Consider the following 19,073-nt stretch of genomic DNA (forward strand, 5'->3'; position numbering starts at 1 on the left):
ATAATCATTACTATAAATTTGAAAGGAGTTTATTTGATTTTTAGAGCAACTTTATATTAATAGCTTCCGTATGTTATGCACCATTTAGCTGATCGAGGTAGAATATCTGAATATGCATCTTAATCATAAAAGAGCAGGAGTTTAATGCATCATCACCTACTACTAATCCTATCTTAGAGCAAGGATAATAACAAAGCTCACTTTCTACTATTAGCCAATCTTAAAGCCAACACATATAATAGATTAGCTATAAGGTTGACTACAATTTTCTTCTCCTCTCTCTATTTGTCACTTATACATTAATTGTATTTGTCTAGAAGCTTGTGCTAAGCTGGCTCTTGCACGAGAGCCAACACTCTTAACTTTTTGTCACATCTCTCCTCCACATAAGCTTATAGTAGGCACATAAGCTTATAGTAGGCTTATAGCTCACTATTATACTTGCTCTTACTAGTATAAAGTTATAACCCACTAATTCTAAAGCTCAACATGCAAACATGCCACCTCAAATGATAACAATCCGGCCCAGGTGGGGTCGGCCGAGGCCCAATAACTTAAGGTTGCCCGGACCCAACAGTTCTTAGGCACACCCACTCGGGGAAAGGCCCAATATCCCTAAAAGACTAGTCCAATAGGGGAAGGGTGGCTCTCCCTTTTAAGGTGGCTTCCTCCTCCCAAGCTAAGCAAGGTGGGATTATCAGAGGCTCACACGGTCGCAGCCCGACTTTTGCGTCTCTGCCAGCAGGTAATAGTGGAGGATGTCCTCATCATTCCCAACCTCTTAACAAGGGCCCAAGCTCTGATACCAAATGATAACAATCCAGCCTAGGTGGGGTCGGCCGAGGCCCAATAACTTAAGGTTGTCCGGACCCCAACAGTTCTTAGGCACACCCACTTGAGGAAAGGCCCAATCTCCCTAAAAGACAACAGGAGAAGGGTGGCTCTCCCTTTTAAGATGGCTTCCTCCTCCCAAGCTAAGCAAGGTGGGATTACCAGAGGCTCACATGGTCGCCGCCCGACTTTTACGTCTCTGCCAGCGGGTAATAGTGGAGGATGTCCTCATCATCATCATCCACTAGCAATAATTACATGCAAAACTTATGCAAGCATGCAACATCATCTATAATTCATTGAATTCTACAAATCAACATCCAATCATCTTCCTTCACATTATTTTTCACAATAAATAACATGTATATATATCCATCATTTTTATAATCCTTAACATATATTCATCCATATAATCAAAGTACGGGATATCATATTTCACCTATAATCTCATACAGAGTCTATTAAATGTATTTCTATCTAAATATAGTTTGACATTATTTGTTGTTAATAACTAATATAATTTTTACTTTTAGCCCGATTACTAAAACATATTAAAAGTTACATAGAAATTTCCGCAGCAAAGAGCGGGGAAACACTTAGTTTAACTAATCGTATGCCTGCACGCATACCACGACGTACATGTGCATGAATATTGAATTGATGTTCACCTAAGTATAATATGGCTATACTACAAATCGGGGAAAAATTAATGTAGTGGCTAGTTTGTGATTCTCCTCCTCCATGTATTAGCATAGTATATGTGCAGTAGATGTGTGTTTGTTTTCGTTTGCAGATGTGATCGATTTGGATCTAACGGTACACGGATTGATCGAGCAGAGACACAACGACACTGTGTGTTTATGTACTAGACGACGACGACGACGACGACGACATCGATCGATCGATCCGGACGTTACGGCCTACCGCAGCCATTGTTGAATTGAACAGTCTAAACCTAAACTACAGTAGTAAAGCTACACCCAAATTAATTGCTAGGACGAGCGTGCGTATGCACGTGCATTTTACTGCTAGCTACTTCATCCGTCCCAAAATATAAGCATTTTTTAAGTTGGCACGGGTATTAAGAAAGTATATGAGAATGATTTAAGAAGGCGTGTGATTGGTTGAAAAGAGAAAGTAGTTGAAAAAGAATGGTTGTGATTGGTTGAGAGGAGAAGGTAGGTAGAAAAATAGCTTCATTTTGGGACAAAGTACTGTGCTAAAAATAGCTATATTTTGGGACGGAGGTAGTACTTCCTCTATCCCATAATAAATTTATTTTTGTTCCGCTCATTTATCGAAAATAAGTTCATTTTATATAATCATTGAATCAGAGTTCGTAAAAGTAGAAAATAATTGTATTGGAGTACGGAGCATATGCTAAGGGGCATTCTCGATCCAATGACTAGGATGGTGTCCATAGCATTAAATAAACTGCCACCTAGGATGAAAAATGATGTGGCAAGCGAATAAATGAGGAAATAGAAGGAAACCATGTCTTGTATGAGACAAGGTTTCTACACAACATCCAAGATGAGATAAGTAGCATTAAATTTAAGTATGGAATAGTAGTGTTTGCATTAGAAGAGTATTGTCTAGTACTAGTTTTTTAATGATGTGGAGTTTATGAAAACTACGTCTATTATCTTGGGTTGGGAATGCCCTAAGTAAGAACGTACTATCAAGCATGAATCTAAATTAGGTGAAATCTAGTGTAAAATGGACCGTACGTACGTCGCACCAATACGCTAAGTAAAATGGACACGGAATCATATAAATCAGAAAATGGGGGCTAGCCGTAGCCGACGACATGGTTAGCTAAGATATTCAAAGGATCGAGAGATTATAATCGTTCGTAGTACAAAATCAATCCAGTAAAGCCAACTGTTAAATTAAGCGGAAGAGAATCAATATGACTTAGGTTGTGTACGTTTCTCCAACAAGAGTTGGATGAAATTTTGGATACTCATGGCATATTTTTTAAACGGCTAAATGATGCATTTCGTACGAAAACTTTCTATATAAAAGTTGCTCTAAAATATTTGATCAATTAATTTATTTTTTAAGTTTGTAATAATTAAAACTCAATTAATCACACATTATTACCACATCGTTTTTGCGTGAAATACTTAATTTTTATCTTCATCTTCATCTTCAGAAGATTCAAACACTATCTTAGTACAATTTATACGCACATATCCTGTTAAAAACACATATACTGTATATAGACAAATTAGCCGAAAGTAACCACTGGTGAAGAAGGGGTTTTTACTCCCGGTTCGTAACCCCCCTATAGTCCCGGTTTTTTAACCGGGACTACGAATCTGGGACTAAACATAGCGATCTTTAGTCCCGGATGAAAAAACCGGGAGTAAAAAGACTAAAGATAGAGCCTTTTTAGTCCCGGTTGGTGTTACCAACCGGGACTAAAGATAGAGCTAGACTAGCTAGATCCAGTTGCTCTATTATTATTTTCTTTTCTTCATTGTGTTTTTAATATATTGTTATCACTCCATCCCCATCCCAAAATCCCAAATAAATTATCCTCAAATCCTCAAATCCCTAAATCGGCCATATCCGAATGCATTACAAATTCTTTTAAAAAAATTACATCACAACTTCTACAAAATTCATCACAATACATCACATATTCACATGTCATATCTCACACAAATCAAATACACATATCCGAATCACAAATTCCAAAAAAAAAAGAAAAAAGAAAAAAACGCCTACTGCCCGGCCGCTGGCGCGCCGCCCGTCACGAGGCCGCCCGGCCTGCCGTGGCCCCGCCACATCGCCCGCCGCCGCGAGGCTGCCCAGGCCTCCGCCCGCCGGCGCGCTGCCGCGAGGCCTCCGCCCCGCCGCGCCGCTGCAAGGCCGCCGGCCGCCCGGCCCATGGGATGATGGGGGAGGGAAAGAAGGAGAGGAGTTATAGGAGAGGAGGAGGAGGAGGAGGAGGAAGAGGAAGAGATGGGAGGAGGAAGAGATAAGGCTAGGGAGGAAGAGATAAGGCTGCCTGTCTCGTACTCTTCACCGCACATGCCGATCTTTAGTCCCGGTTGGTATTACCAACCGGGAACCGGGACTAGAAATAAATTTTTAGTCCCGGTTTGTGTTACCAACCGGAACTAAAGATAATAGGGATCTTTTTTTTCGGTTGGTATTACCAACCAAGACTAAAAATAGATCTTTAGTCCCGGTTGGTAGCTTTAAACTTTTGAACCGGGACTAAAGATATCTTTAGTTCCGGTTTTTATTGCAACCGGGACTATTGTGAATTTTGGCTGACCGACCAAAGATGGTTTCTCCACCAATGAACGTAACGTCTGAGAAAGAGGAGAAAAAACAAACAACCCAGCCCCATCAAACACATACTAGCACACAAAGAGAACTGTTAAATTAAGCTGCATAATTAGCGCTTGATTTTTCTAGTACTGTTTTTCTTCGTACTTCTTTCGTTTCAAAATATAATAACATAAAATCATATGAGAAATTTTTTATTACTATGATTTTGGATAAACAACCTGTCCAGAACTCCAGATTCGTAGGTAGGAAATGTTTCATTTGGTTCTAATTTCTTATATATTTTAGGATGAAGAAAGTAGTACTGCGTACTACGTCCGTTCAAAAAAACCTAATCCTAAGTATAAGTCTAAGACATTATTATGTTGAGCTTCAAATTCAGAATTAGTTTTTTTCTGAGGGACTACGTCCAAATTAAGCGAGCACTCAACATCACATCACATCAACCTTGGATTACCCTGTCCTCCAATTCGCGCACGTGATCGATGCAGATTACTGTCACTGGCCGAGTGGCTTCAATAATTAAATCCGCTTAGGTTATATAATTGTATTATATGACTGTATGAGTCATGAACACGACAAATTAAAGGCTTGCCATCACAGATGCACGTACAGTAACAGTGCCTTTTCCTTTAGTAGGACACATGCACATTTACTTAATTAATCCCACGTCGGACGGTCGGAACGGGAAGATCGTCAAGAAGGTGCACAAGTTTAACTTGTCTAGCAGGCAGGAATGAAAACGGTCGTAAACGATCGGAATTGATAGCATCTCTTCGAAAATGATCCTCAATTAACTAGTAATTAATTATATTTATCATTTAAATTTCTCGGTGTCGACATTAATACGATGCAGAAAAAATTAGAAAAAATAAAATTTAAAAATAGCTAAAAATGGTACGGTCAAAAAGATACCTCTTATACGGAAATGACGCTTAGTTGATCGGGAATTTTCGTACGCGACCATTTTTTTTTTTACCGACCTTCAGTCATCCTAGTTTCATTGTTCACTATCTTTAGCTATCCACTTGAGGATAACTAAAGATAATCCTAGCTCCATTTCATATTATAAATTATTTTGATTTTCTATTTAATTTTTTAAAAAATTGATTAAGGTTATAAAGAATATAGCAACAATTTTAATACAAGACAAACATATAACCAAAATATATTCAATGTTACATATAACAAAACTAATTTAGTGTCGTCGATGTTGCTAAATTTTTATATATTTATCGAATCTAAAGTAGTTTTAAAAGAAAAAATCAAAACGATCTGTAATATAAAACGGGGGAAGTATGCCTCTGCTCTAGTTAACACAGTAGGCTTGGTGAAATATAGATGGTAGGTACTTCCTCCGTCCCAGTAAACGTGACGTTTTAAGGTTTGGAACCAAAATTAGCTGAGGTGTAAAATGACCAAATTGTCCCCATGATTTGATTGAGCTATCATTTCTAGCATTTGTTAATGCACCCAGATTATCATTTCTGGAAGTTTCCTGATTGCTGATGAAACCACAACACAGTGCCACGTGTTACAAGAAGTTTACAAATTGGCGCCTTGGCCACACTATTGATACAGGGAAAAGGCATCATTAACATATTCAAAAATTTGAATCAACCATTAAGTAATCTTTGCCGCCCAGGACTGCCTCTTCATTTGCTAGTTCTGGCGCCCAAGAGTGCCTCTTCATATGCTACAAATCCTGAAAGGGCCATCCATTTCATTCCATTTCATCAACCTACATATCCAACTGAACACCACTCACATCCAATTCAAATGATCAGAGATCTAAATTTACTACCGGAAGAGGAAGGAGATGGAGGGGCTTTACCTGATCTCAATGGAGAAGCTGATATGGAAGAAGATGGAAGAGCTGCTGTTATCCTTGGAGATAACCTTCTTGGAGTTGATGGCCAGGAACATGAAGGTTTTCTTGATCTCAACTTGCATCCTTTTGATCTCAACATGGAGGCTATAGAAGAAGAACAAATGCAACAAGGTAAGATTTCAATACTTATCAATCATCTGCGCTGGACCAAGCACTTACTAACTTGATGGAATCAAGGGCTTTTATTTGAAATGGTTTTATGGATGATTTACACTAGCACACACCAGTTTCCTATTAGTTAAATAAATCAATCAATTCCATTTAGTAACTGTGTTCCATTCCAGTTTGATGATCCAGAATCATACCATAATTCAGATATAAGCTGGTGTTGTAAGGTTCGAATGTTACAGATAATGTTCCCCGGAAAAGAATGGTACAGTTAGTGTACAATTTGAGCATTTTGGTTTCTAGTATTATTTTTCCTGATCCTTACTTATATAAGTGATATGTAAGTGCATAACTTTAATTCTAAGCAATGACTAGAACCTTATAAGTGATCCTTATCAGTATACTAGAAAATTATAAAATGATATGTATATGCTGAGTACAGGCAATGACAGCCAAAGGTATATCACACCAATGCATATTCCCTGGCCTGTATGTATTGCTCACAATATGCATGAAACAAGGCCAAACAGCTAGGATGCGACAATGCGTACGTGGATTATAAATTTACATCTTCAAAGACTACTGGAAATTTGCTCCAACTGTATAGATTCAGTTTCTTATGCAGTGCATTAGAGCTAATACTGCTTTTCACAGATCCATCATGGATGATCTTACTTTCCCATTGAATGGAAGTGCTCCATAAATCTTTTGTTGAATCAACTTTAATTTTTTTACAGTACATTAGTTTTTTTTTTGAAATACATTACATTAGTTTTTATTTAGCAACTAACAATCTTTCTTTATACATATGCAGATTAGTTATCTCCAAAATGTTCTCTCACTCCACACTACATATTTAAACAACAAAATTTCAAGCATGTATACATGAACAAAGGTCGCATTAGTTAGTCGCTGACCTCTTGCAATTTGCATTATTAGACCACTAACCATTCATGCATAAGCCTGCATGTAAAATGCAACTTGAAAACATTTACAAGTGTGCATGACAACATGAGCAGTGACATATTTACAAGTGTACTAACCAAGAAGTATTTGGGCAGACAACGTGATGCACTGTGCGGCGCATGTCGTGCATGGGAATGCACATGTAAATGAGGAACAAGAAGAAACTGAACTAGGTAAAATTAATGTTTGAATAAATGTATGCATTCTTATTAACCCAGATTAACTTACCATGTCAAACATTTTTTGTAGATGATCATGACGCATTGCAATTTGAGTTGGAAGCCTTGGAGGATGATCTTCGAGAGTACGGAGTGTACGCCGAAGTTGTCAATGTTGTCTTTGATGTAGAGGAGTTGCCCGACTCAGATGACGATCAAGAAGAACATGCAAATGATAATGTGGCAAGTAAGTCAAAAGATTTGACAAACATACAAAGGCGATGCATTTATCAATTGTTGCTTTAGAAAAGTAAAGATGGAAAATTAGAAAAACACACCACACGTTTAGTTGCTCAAGAGTTCCATGTTAGCATCCGTACAGTCCAACGTATTTGGAAGAGAGCAAAGATTTGCCATGAACAGGGAATAACAGTGAATGTTGATTCAAGGAAGCATGGAAACTCTCGACGCAAGAAGGTCGAAATAGACTTATCAGTTATTGCAGCTATTCCATTGCATCAAAGGAGCACTATCCGGTCACTAGCACAAGCCCTTGGTGTTTCCAAAAGCACATTACATAGGTGGTTCAAAGAAGGACTGATACGGCGTCACTCAAACTCGCTAAAGCCTTATTTGAAGGAAGCAAATAAAAAGGAAAGGCTGCAGTGGTGTGTTTCTATGTTGGATCCGCATACATTGCCAAACAACCCAAAGTTTATTGAAATGGAAAATATTATCCACATAGATGAGAAATGGTTCAATGCATCAAAGAAGGAGAAGACTTTCTACCTGTATCCGGGTGAAAAGGAGCCATATTTCACAGTGCACAACAAGAACGCCATTGATAAAGTAATGTTCTTATCAGCAGTTGCGAAACCAAGGTATGGTGATGAGGGTAATTGCACTTTTGATGGAAAGATAGGCATTTGGCCTTTTACTAGGAAGGTAAAATATTCTTCTTATTACAAGTGTTGTTGATGTACATTTATTTCTGATATTCATGGGTAAACATAACTTATTTCATATACTAACAGGAACCAGCCCAAAGGAGAAGTCGTAATAGAGAAAGGGGAACACTAGTAACCAAGCTAATAAAGGTTGATAGAGACACCATAAGATCATTCATGATCTCTAAAGTGCTACCAGCTATTAGAGCATGTTGGCCTCGAGAAGATGCAAGAAAAACCATATGGATTCAGCAGGATAATGCTAGAACTCATCTCACTATCGATGATGCACAGTTTGGTGTGGCAGTAGCCCAAACCGGACTTGATATTCGCCTCGTGAATCAACCTCCAAATTCCCCGGATATGAATTGTCTAGATCTTGGATTCTTTGCTTCACTTTAGTCCTTAACACATAATAGGATATCTAGAAACATGGATGAGCTAATCGAGAATGTTCACAAGGAATACCGTGACTACAATCCTAATACTCTTAATAGGGTATTCCTTACACTACAAGGCTGCTACATTGAGGTCATGAGAGCTAACGGAGGGAATAAGTACAAGATCCCTCACATGAACAAGGAGAGGCTAGAGGCACTTGGTGTTTTGCCTAAAGCCCTTAGTTGTGATCGTGGGCTATATGAGAGAGTCGTGGAGTCTTTGGCTAACTAGTGGTGGCTATTTTGTGTTATATATGTAAATTGCTAATGCTATCTATGTAATTGTGGTTTGGAGAACTAACTGGTGTTATTTTGGGCTGTGTATGTAAACGTCATCTATCACTACGCCATCCGTAGGTTTTGGCAACAACCACTATGTATTTTCGACAGTCCTCATATAATATGTGTTATATATGTATTTTCACTGTTCGTTTCATCCTTAACAGATACATCAATGGCTGACTATCATATAATATTCCTAAACTATAATGTCGGTTCAATTGTGCACCAAATGCTTAGCATACTCAACTCGAAATTTTGCAATACTGTATTTACAATCAAAATCTCGCAGCATAGACTACAAGAAGTTTTTTTTAGGTTTGAGGTGCAAGTGACATATTGAGCTAAGTAAACAAATTCACCAAAGATGACACAAATAAACTTTAAAAGGTCCTTATAATTAATTAGTTAATTACACATATTGATCAAGCATATACTGCTTACAGACTACGCAAAAGGGAATGTGAACCAAACAGGCTTGGTAGTCATGCTAGTTCTTCATTTTTTTACATATATGCAGAGATCAAAGTGGTTTAGCCAAAGCAGGATTCCATTTCTCTAGCCTTGATCTCATCATTAGTAATGCAATATTACTAATATGTCTTACTCCTAGAACTAATACTCCTAGATGGCATATCTTCCATGGCATTATTTGTGAGGTATGGTGAAGTATAGGGGAAGTAAAATCCGTAACATACTTTCGCGAATTTCAGCAAATTCGTCGACGCCCTCATCTCCAGCAGCTACACCATCGGGAGGCAGCTCAGAATCGTGGTCGCTGCCACATGCCTCGTCCTTTGAGTCAGGGATGACGCAGCCGTCGGGAGGCAGCTCGGAGTCGTGGTCGCCGCCACACGCCTCCTCCTCGGAATCAGGGACGACGTAGCCGTCGGGAGGCAGCTCGGAGTCGGGGTCGCCGCCACACGCCTCCTCCTCGGAATCAGGGACGACGCAGCTGTCGGGAGGCAGCTGGGAGTCGGGGTCACCACCACACGCCTCCTCCTCGGAATCAGGGACGACACAGCCGTCGGGAGGCAGCTCGGAGTCAGGGTCGTCGCCACACGCCTCCTCCTCGGAATCAGGGACGACGCAGCTGTCGGGAGGTAGCTCGGAGTCGAGGCCACCGCCACATGCCTCCTCCTCGGAGTCAGGGATGACGCAGCTGTCGGGAGGCAGCTAGGAGTCGGGGTCACCGCCACACGTCTCGTCCTCAAAGTCAGGGACAAAGCCGCCGCCGGGAGGCAGCTCGAAGTTGGGGACGGCACCGTACTCCTCACCCTCGGAGTCAGGGACAAAGGTGCCCTCAGGAGGCAGCTCCGACTCAGGATCGCCGCCACAAACCTCATCCTCGGAGTCAAGGACAAACCCGCTGCCAAGGGGCAGATCGGAGTTCGGTACGCCGCCACTTGCCTCGTCATCGGAGTCAACGACGAAGCCACCGCCGGGATGGCGCTCCGCATCGGACATGTAGCCACATGCATGCTGCTCCTCGGTGAGGTAGTGGACGCCGCCGGCGCCGAGCACCCTACCACCACGCCGCCTGCATCCTCCTCGGCTTCCTCCACTTGCCTGCTGTGAATCGGCATCTATTTCCACAGCCCTCCGCTTGCGTACAGCCCTTCTACCCCGCCGAGCAGTTACCTCCACGACCGTGACGGCCAGAGAATCGGCGCAGCCCCGCCGCGCCATTGCTGACACGGACCGCCGAGGGGAGAGGAGAGGTGAGGAGGCTAGGGAGGTGGGAGGCGACGGATGAGGTGGATCGGGGTGGGGGAGATTGGGGATCGTTGGGGGGCAGGGGGGCGATGGAGGAGCCGAGGAGAGGAGAAATTGGGGATCGCCAGATTGGGGATCGGCGCAGGGAGGGGGTTGCGGGCGACAGAGGAATCGAGTGGTGCGTCATGCGAGAGGATAAGGTGCGGAAAAAAAATCGAGCGGTACTTAGATCGGAGAAAAAAATCGAGCAGAAAAAAAAATTCGCCACATGCATTTTTTTTCTAGGTCCCACCTCTGTAGATTAGTCCCACCTCTGTAGATTGGTTGAAGTAGTGCAGGAGCAGCAAAACGACATGTTTACTGGGACATGGATAGATAGGTAGAACGACACGTTTACTGGGACAGAGGAAGTAGATAATTTTAGGCTAGTATTTTATATTTGGAACAAGAGAGTATAGTAATTTATTGTTGGTCGGTCTCGCGGTTAATAGTTCGAGAGACCTAATCATGAGGGTATGGGGTACACTCTGTATCTACTCGTGTATGTTCATAATGATATCTCACACGCTAAACCTAAAACCTCCGAAAATACTATGCGTACGATTTACATGTACGATCATTGTATGATTGCTAACATACGTTAAATGTTATGTGTTGTTTTGTTAGAAACGGCCAGAAAATGCCATGGGATTTGACTGGTAGACGTTACATCGTACAAGTATCGTACACAAATAATCATACGTATAGCAGTTATCTAAAACCTCCTCCCAAATAAATCCTGACACGACCAACTAATCCTCGTAAGCACAACGTTGCAAGGGATCCGATCGATCGAATGACATTTAATTTCCATGGCTCATTGCAAGAGATCCCTGATGTCTCCGTCCTCAGGCTGGTCATTTATCGGCGGTTTTAATTGGCTTCAATTCCCAAAAACTCCGATCAGTATCTAGTTCCACAACAATTATCACGTAATTATGCTTAGGATAAGGTGTTTTAATTCATACTTTGAGATAACATTAATTGTATTTCAGTTTGTTAATTGCACCTCTTGGATCGACCTAGGAATCTAAGCTGTCGAACTCTAGAGATCAGTAGAACTAATTTGACAGATTCGAAGAAATAAAGTCATAGTCGATGACATACTACTACTGTATAAGAACGATGACAAAGTGAGAACAATAATAACGTACTCCGTAACAAAATAAACTAAACTGTAGATTTTAAAATTTATTATAAAATAAACTACGGAATACTAACTCCTAGTACTTCTTACATACAACCAACCCGTAAACCAAAAAATTTTATTCCGTGGATACTTTTTACCTACCCATCAACCATTTCAAATTACTAATTAATTAAATTATTACTCATTTTAAATTCGCCATCAGATGGTAGGGTTTAAGTATTTTAGACATAGGGATATAAATTGTTAACCGTATGAGTACTAATTAATTAGCAGGCTGCTGCAACGATTGCACGGGTGTGATCGATTCGAGGGCTTCAGATCATTTCACCGCGGCTTCCTGCTTGGAGCGTGCATGCATGTGTACATGAGCTACATGGTGACTGTCATATGATGGACGGCATATTTCGAGAAACTTTTGACAAATGCAGCTTCTTTTCAGTACCAGAAACCCTTCTAAATAATTCTTTCAAAAAGAAACTCTTCTAAAGAGTACAGTTTTCTCGTTCAGTTTCTTTCAGCATCTGATTTATTGTACAATTCGGAAAATAAATCAGTAGTTAGAAACTGAAAACCCAGTTTTTTTTTCTAATTAGAGCTGAAATCCGGTTGGCGACAGGGCATATGAGTGTTGTCGCTTTCATGTTGTTAATTACACGCAGCTCTGCTAATCGCGATTGATTAGATAGCCGAAAGCGATATGTACTCCTCTTCCACGTTCTCTAGTTCGGCGCTGTTTATGGAACAGAATGTGAACGAATCCCTTGGCTGTATTAGGCGGATTAAACTACTAGTACTAATCAATCTGATTACTCTAATCTAATCTCGCCTGATCGTTCGTGTTACTGTTCCCCTACAAGTTAATTACTAGCTACTAATCTAGAGTTATAACTAGTAAAACACTCCTAGGAGTGGAGGTGGAGCAGTGGCGCGTGGAGATTCGTGCGGTGGCCGACAGGGCGACGGACAGCGGGGCCCACGGGCCGAGGGCGCCCGTGCGGCGTGCCAGGCCAGGCTAGGCTTTGGGCGCACGTGTGGGGGGTTGGACTTTTGGCGACCCCCTCCGTGGGCCGCCTCGCACGCCACGTGGCCCAGCCGCCTCTGCTCCTGCTCCTGCTCCGCACCCGTGCGCGCGCGCAACCCGACGCACCCACGCGCGCGCGCGCGCACACACACACTTGTGGTTTGGTTTGGTTTGGCCGGCGTGGGTCCCACTCTGTCTTTTTCCTTTTTAAAAGAGAAAATGTTGAAATGGACTCGCTCCTAAACTGGAGATGAACTCGAATTTGCATCCATTTGAATATAATCCAGATTGTAGATTCTAGTATTTGAATGCACATATATAGCTTCTTCTTCTTCTTCTTCTTCTTCTTCTTCTTCTTCTTCTTCTTCTTCTTCTTCTTGATTGAGGCGAAAACATGTATTATCAAAATTTGGTAACTTAAGTAGCAATAAAATTCGCTCCTAATTTAGATTGGAGCCAAACATGGGAGTGCCCATGCTCTAGTTCGTTACATTTTAGAAATTTATTCACTGTACTAGTATTAAAAATTGGCTTCATATTAATAGCAAATCAAATAGTAGGCGCTAGCTAACTTTGTTCTACCAAATTATTTATCGTATCAAAATTTGTCTACATATTTGCACCAAAAAAAATTGGTAGGGCAACAGATTTTAGGTTGCATTCGTTTCGAAAAAAATAAATCCGTCGTTTTTCGCGTGCTCGCTTTACGAACTACTTCCTCCATCCAATAAAAAATAAATCATGACTGGATATGACATATTCTACTGCAATGAACCTGGACAAATATCTATCCATATTAGTTTTACTATGATGTGTTACATTTTGTACTAGGTTGGTTTTTCATGGGACGAAGAGAGTACTAAAGAGTCGGGGTATGTTTTTTTCTTAAAGAAGAATTCATATAGGAGAGTTGTTTTCTCCTACTCTCTAACATAACCTTAATAGTTTCTTCTTCCTTTCTACTCCCTCCGTCCCATAATATAAGATATTTTGAGTTTTTGCTTGCACTGTTTGAACACTCGTCTTATTTAAAAAATTTATGCAAATATAAAAACACAAAGTTGTGCTTAAAGTACTTTGGATAATAAAATAAGTCAAAAAAATAAATAATAATTTCAAAAAATTTTGAATAAGACGAGTGGTCAAACAGTGCAAATAAAAACTTAAAATCTCTTATATTATGGGACGGAGGGAGTAGTTCTACTCCTAGTACGTACGTACTACAATTTGCTGGTTGGTCACCATAGTCAAGATCCAGGATCACCTCAACTAAATACGTATCGAGTATATATTTGTTTGAATCGCCCACTAATTAAGCACGTATGCATGTAACTAACTAACTAACCAACCAGAAAACTTGATATTCTAGCATCGATCATCAGTAGCTTTCACTCGAGTCACAAAAGGGAGAGAAAGTTCAGTACCATCGCTCCTCCATTCCACGAGCGAAAGCGACGGTGGATTCACAGAATCCTCTCCCCAGATTACACAACTCGATCGAGTGCATGCATGTACACATGAACTACTACTACACGAGACTGCGAGTGAGTGAGTGATACACGAACCAAACATTTCAACATCAAAGGTCTTCACGCCACATAAAACAAAATCAAAGCCAGAGGAGACCTTGGAATATGAACCGTGAAAAATGGGACGGGGAGAGTAGATAACAGTTTAAGTTAGGAGTAACTTGGAATGTTGCGACGGGGCGCGTGGCCACTGTCATTCGAATCTGTCCTTGATAGAGTAGTATGAGTAGTATATTAGTTGGACAGGGACGGATTATAATTAGGCAGGTGCATGCGATATGGTACGAGACAAAATCTGCAGTTAATCTGTCTGCGATGTTGATGCCCTTGTTGTTGTTGTTGTTGATAGGAGTAGTATAGTCAGTAGTGTGTAATGAATGATCGTCCGGTCAAAAAGGTTGCTGTGTTAGTCGGCGCATATGCAGGCGCGGACAGTGAGTTGAGTTGAGCTGGTTTAGCTAAAAAGGCTATCTCCGCTAATTCAGATTAATTAGCTAGAGCTGCACCACTAGATCTGTTTAGTTATTTAGCGGACGTGTCTATTGTTTTGTAGTTGCTCACTCACGTATTAGCTTTTGGCAGAGTTTATGTTGGACGCGCGATCATGTCGCCGGAACAGAACAAGATCCGGCACCGGCCAGCCGCCGTGAGCACACTAGAGCTAAGTTTTATTTTTATACTCTATCCGTCCCTAAATATTTAATGTCGTTGATTTTTTAAAGCATATTTAACTGTTCGTTTTATTTAAAAAACTTTTATGAATATTATTAAAAACTAGAGTAGTAGTAGTATATTTAACCATGAATTAGATGATAGAAAAATAATTAATAATTACTTAATTTTTTAATAAGACAAACGGTCAAATATGTTTACGGGACGGAGGGAGTTTTTTTAGGGGGTCTTTTTCGCGAGCAGATGTGAGGTAGCGTGGCCACCGCCGGTGCCAATACGGCAAGAAGAGAGAGAGAGGATGACACGTGGTTCTTTTTCATTGTTTTTCTTTTTCATTTTGGTCTGTCATTTCACTAAGCATGTCATCTCAAATTTTAATTATGTGATAACCTATTGCAGTGTGTAAGCATTGAGATTTCACATGAATATTTTCTCCGTGTCCTAATATGTACATATATCCTCCGAAAAAAGGGATTGCTTAATTATCACATCATATTTTTCGCTTGATTTTGTATGCGATTGTGCTCTCTCCTATAGTAAGTATGCTTTTATCTCTTGTATATCCTCCTTTAAGAAATAAATTACTTCTAATCCTAATCCTCTTATACATTATGCATTAGAAAAATTACAATGTGAGTATTGAAACTTATAATGTAATTATAACACTGTAAGTTTTGAAATTTACAATGCAATTATACTATAAATGTATGTAACTTACAGTGTAAAAACGATTTGACTATTTTTGTGAAAACATTATGGTACCACAATAAGCTATAAAAAAACAAATCATGTCTTTGAACATGAAAAAATACTAGTCCAAATGCATGAATTGTTTTTTTAACGGAGAGAGGACAGCCTACCTATTCATGGGTGGAACAGCATTATGGGACCAAGGTGATACTTATGGCTCTCTACTTATCTATTGGAGGTTGCAAAGAATTTGCTACCCAGTGCTTAGAGTAACACTTATGTTGCTAGTTTGAGGTTATCTTTACAGAATTATAGACAGTATCATATGAACATATCATTATTTTACAAATTGGATGGATGCGGAGGAGTAGACACAGTAGAATGTACGCCACTTAAAACAAAGCCAAATAGCAGAACTATCAAACATGGGAAAAAACAGGGGAACAGGCCAGGAGAGATCAGGGACGATTCAGATCACAAAATAGTTAGTACCTAGTCAATTACCTAGCCTAACTAACGGAAGAATGTGCACACACCACATGATCTAGCTGAACAACAACAAGAACAAAAGAACTGCAGAGAGAATCTCTGCATGATGGATCCATGGTCCTGCAGCTCATGATCTGTTCTCACATAGGTAGATGCATGCACTCATTAATCTATTACTCCTAATTCCCATAGTCGGGTTAGTTTAATAATCAATGTAGTATCACTAGCTAATTTTTGTTGGTTAATTTATGGGCTCCAAAGGCTTTGCCTCTCGTGCACACAGTCATCAGGTCAGATGTATGGAAAACCCTAACCCAATCCATTTTGTTAATTAAGCTAGCTCCCAGTACTGTATTATAGTATGTACCTGCCTCCACTAAGCTCCAATAGTTGCATTTCCAAGGACCTCCCAAACTTCCATAACTAACAGTTTTGTTTAGTGACTAGGCAGTGTTGATGTCCAATTAAGGATTATTCATGTAGAGGAGGCAGTACAACCAAAGCTCTGAGCATTGGAGAAGTGATTGTACTACTGCTGCCAAATAGGCAAATGTTATGGTACATGTACCAAACAAAGTTTACTAGTAGCAGAACAATGCAAAGTGTGCCGTGGGGCTTTGGATTCTTTGCCTCCGTCCTCTGTTAATTTTACAATGGCATTCTGTTTTGAATCAGGCTCTTTGTTGTAGATTGTCTGCATGCTCCTTTTTAACGGTCACATTGATAGTATATCCTCCCTGCGTTTTTTTTTAAATATAGGATGCTGTTATTTTTTTTTAACGTGATGTTTGACTATTTATGTTACTCAAAAAATTTATATAAATATCACTTATTTTGTTATGACTTTTTACTATCAAACAAACTCTTACTTTAACTTATATTTACACTAAACCTTTAAATAAGATGGATGATCAAATGTTATAAAAAAACATAACAGTGTCACCATATTAAAAAACACAGAGGTAGTATCTCGATAATCTTGAACTAACATTGTCCTATGGTCTGTATATGTGTGGAAAGGCAAAATATGATATTCTTCTGACCGTCCCCCTAATTTTTTGTTCAACATACATCGGACGCTAGCTTTTGTGTGCTTATTACATAATTTAAACTTTATTTATTTATGGCAAATAATGGTTATGTTTGATAGGTAGACTATGAAATCTTGAAACTAATTTGCTACTCTCACTTAACTCGTTTAATTTGTGGCTCCATATATATAGCTAGGATTATCTTTTTAAGTCACTCGATAATGACCATCATCCCTCACTGTACACCTTGCGTCTGTGGCGCTTCTCACATGTGTATAGTGATCGTTGTCGACTCGTTTAATTATTTACTTTCATGCCTTCTTTTATCATATTAATCTATTTAGCTTTATAAACTGCTAAACGATATATTTTTTAAAAAAATTAAAAATCATATTAATTTATTTTTAGTTTTTAGCTAATATTTAATTAATCCCACACTAATGACCTAATCTATCTTGTTTTCCATGCGGAGAGAATAATTAAGTTCCTGAATGCACCCTTAATGTTGAGTTCTTTGTTGAGGTTACTAACTCAACTTGCATGTTTTTTCGGCATGCACGCTTTGCTTTTATTTTTGAAATCCATATAAAAGTTCCTTAAAAAATTATACTCCGTATTAATCTATTTTTTTTAAAAAAATAGTTAATAATTAATTAATCATGTACTAATAAGTCACTCCGTTTTACATGGGCGAGACATTGGTTACCAACACCAAGCAACGAACTGAGCCTAAAAGTCGTCTTTGTAATCCATTCCCTTTCCATTTATAACGAGGCTAGGCACATGAACACACAGGATACCTTCAGTCAAATCCTTCACCATATGCAACTGACCGAGTACGTACCAATGTACCACCCGCCGCGTTTTTACTTAGAGAAAGTATAATAGTGAGTTATAAATCTACTATAAGCTTATGTGGAGAAGAGAGGTATACAGAAGAGAAGGATGTTGGCTCTCATGTAAGAGCTAGCTTAACACAAGCTCCAAGACAAATACATTAAATGTATAAGTGAGAGATAGAGATAGGAGAAGAAAATTATAGCTAATCTTATAGCTAATTTATTATATGTGTTAACTTTAGGATAGGCTAATAGTAAGAAGTGGGCTATATTATTAATGTAGGAGTAGTAGTACGTCAAAAATCCAAAGATCAATGAGGCAGCAATCGAGGGGGAGGGAGAGAGAGAGAGCAATGCACAGATGTTGAGACCCCTCGTGTGAGAAATTAACCGGCGGCTTAATTAGCTACGACTCGTATAGCTGTTGGACTGCACGGTCTTTGAGCGTGTGTGGACAAGCGCGCGCTCGGCGGGCGAGACAACATGGCCGGCCGGTGTACAGTACTAACACTAATAGCCCCGTTTGAGTTCACTGTGTTAAGATGAATATTTTGTACGGTTACATGAAACGAGAAAGATATTAGCGTATGATTAATCGAGTTTAAGTAATTTTAGTTTTTTTTTAAAGAATATATTTTTTTATAATTTAAAACAGCTTCTCTACGTAGTAGGTTTCTGTATGGAACATACTCCCTCCATTCTAAATTGATCTATATATTTTATAGGTACACCAAGACCAAGAAAAGCTAATAACTATCCCATACTATATTTACTCTAGCAACAAACTCGATGTATGCACCATTCCCACAATTTCCTAGCCAATAGCAAATCAAGATATTGCATGTGAGTTATAAATACTTGTGTGCATGGATGCATACATCAATGTCCATTTACTCCAATGCACAGATAACGAATAGACTGAATGAACACAAATATGTAGATCATTTAGGAATAACCTCAAAAAAAACTAT

General features: G+C 39.6%; 1 protein-coding gene across 1 annotated transcript; it reads right to left on the reverse strand.

Moving 5' to 3' along the window:
• Positions 1 to 9,291: 9,291 nt before the first annotated feature.
• Positions 9,292 to 10,709, reverse strand: LOC107276033 (uncharacterized). The gene has a single exon (XM_066306831.1). It carries the CDS (start codon positions 10,613 to 10,615, stop codon positions 10,103 to 10,105), a length of 513 nt encoding a protein of 170 aa, XP_066162928.1. The 5' UTR covers positions 10,616 to 10,709; the 3' UTR covers positions 9,292 to 10,102.
• Between the last annotated feature and the right edge of the window lie 8,364 nt (positions 10,710 to 19,073).

Source organism: Oryza sativa, chromosome 1 (genome assembly GCF_034140825.1).
Source record: "Oryza sativa Japonica Group chromosome 1, ASM3414082v1".
In the NCBI taxonomy this organism is placed as follows: domain Eukaryota; kingdom Viridiplantae; phylum Streptophyta; class Magnoliopsida; order Poales; family Poaceae; genus Oryza; species Oryza sativa.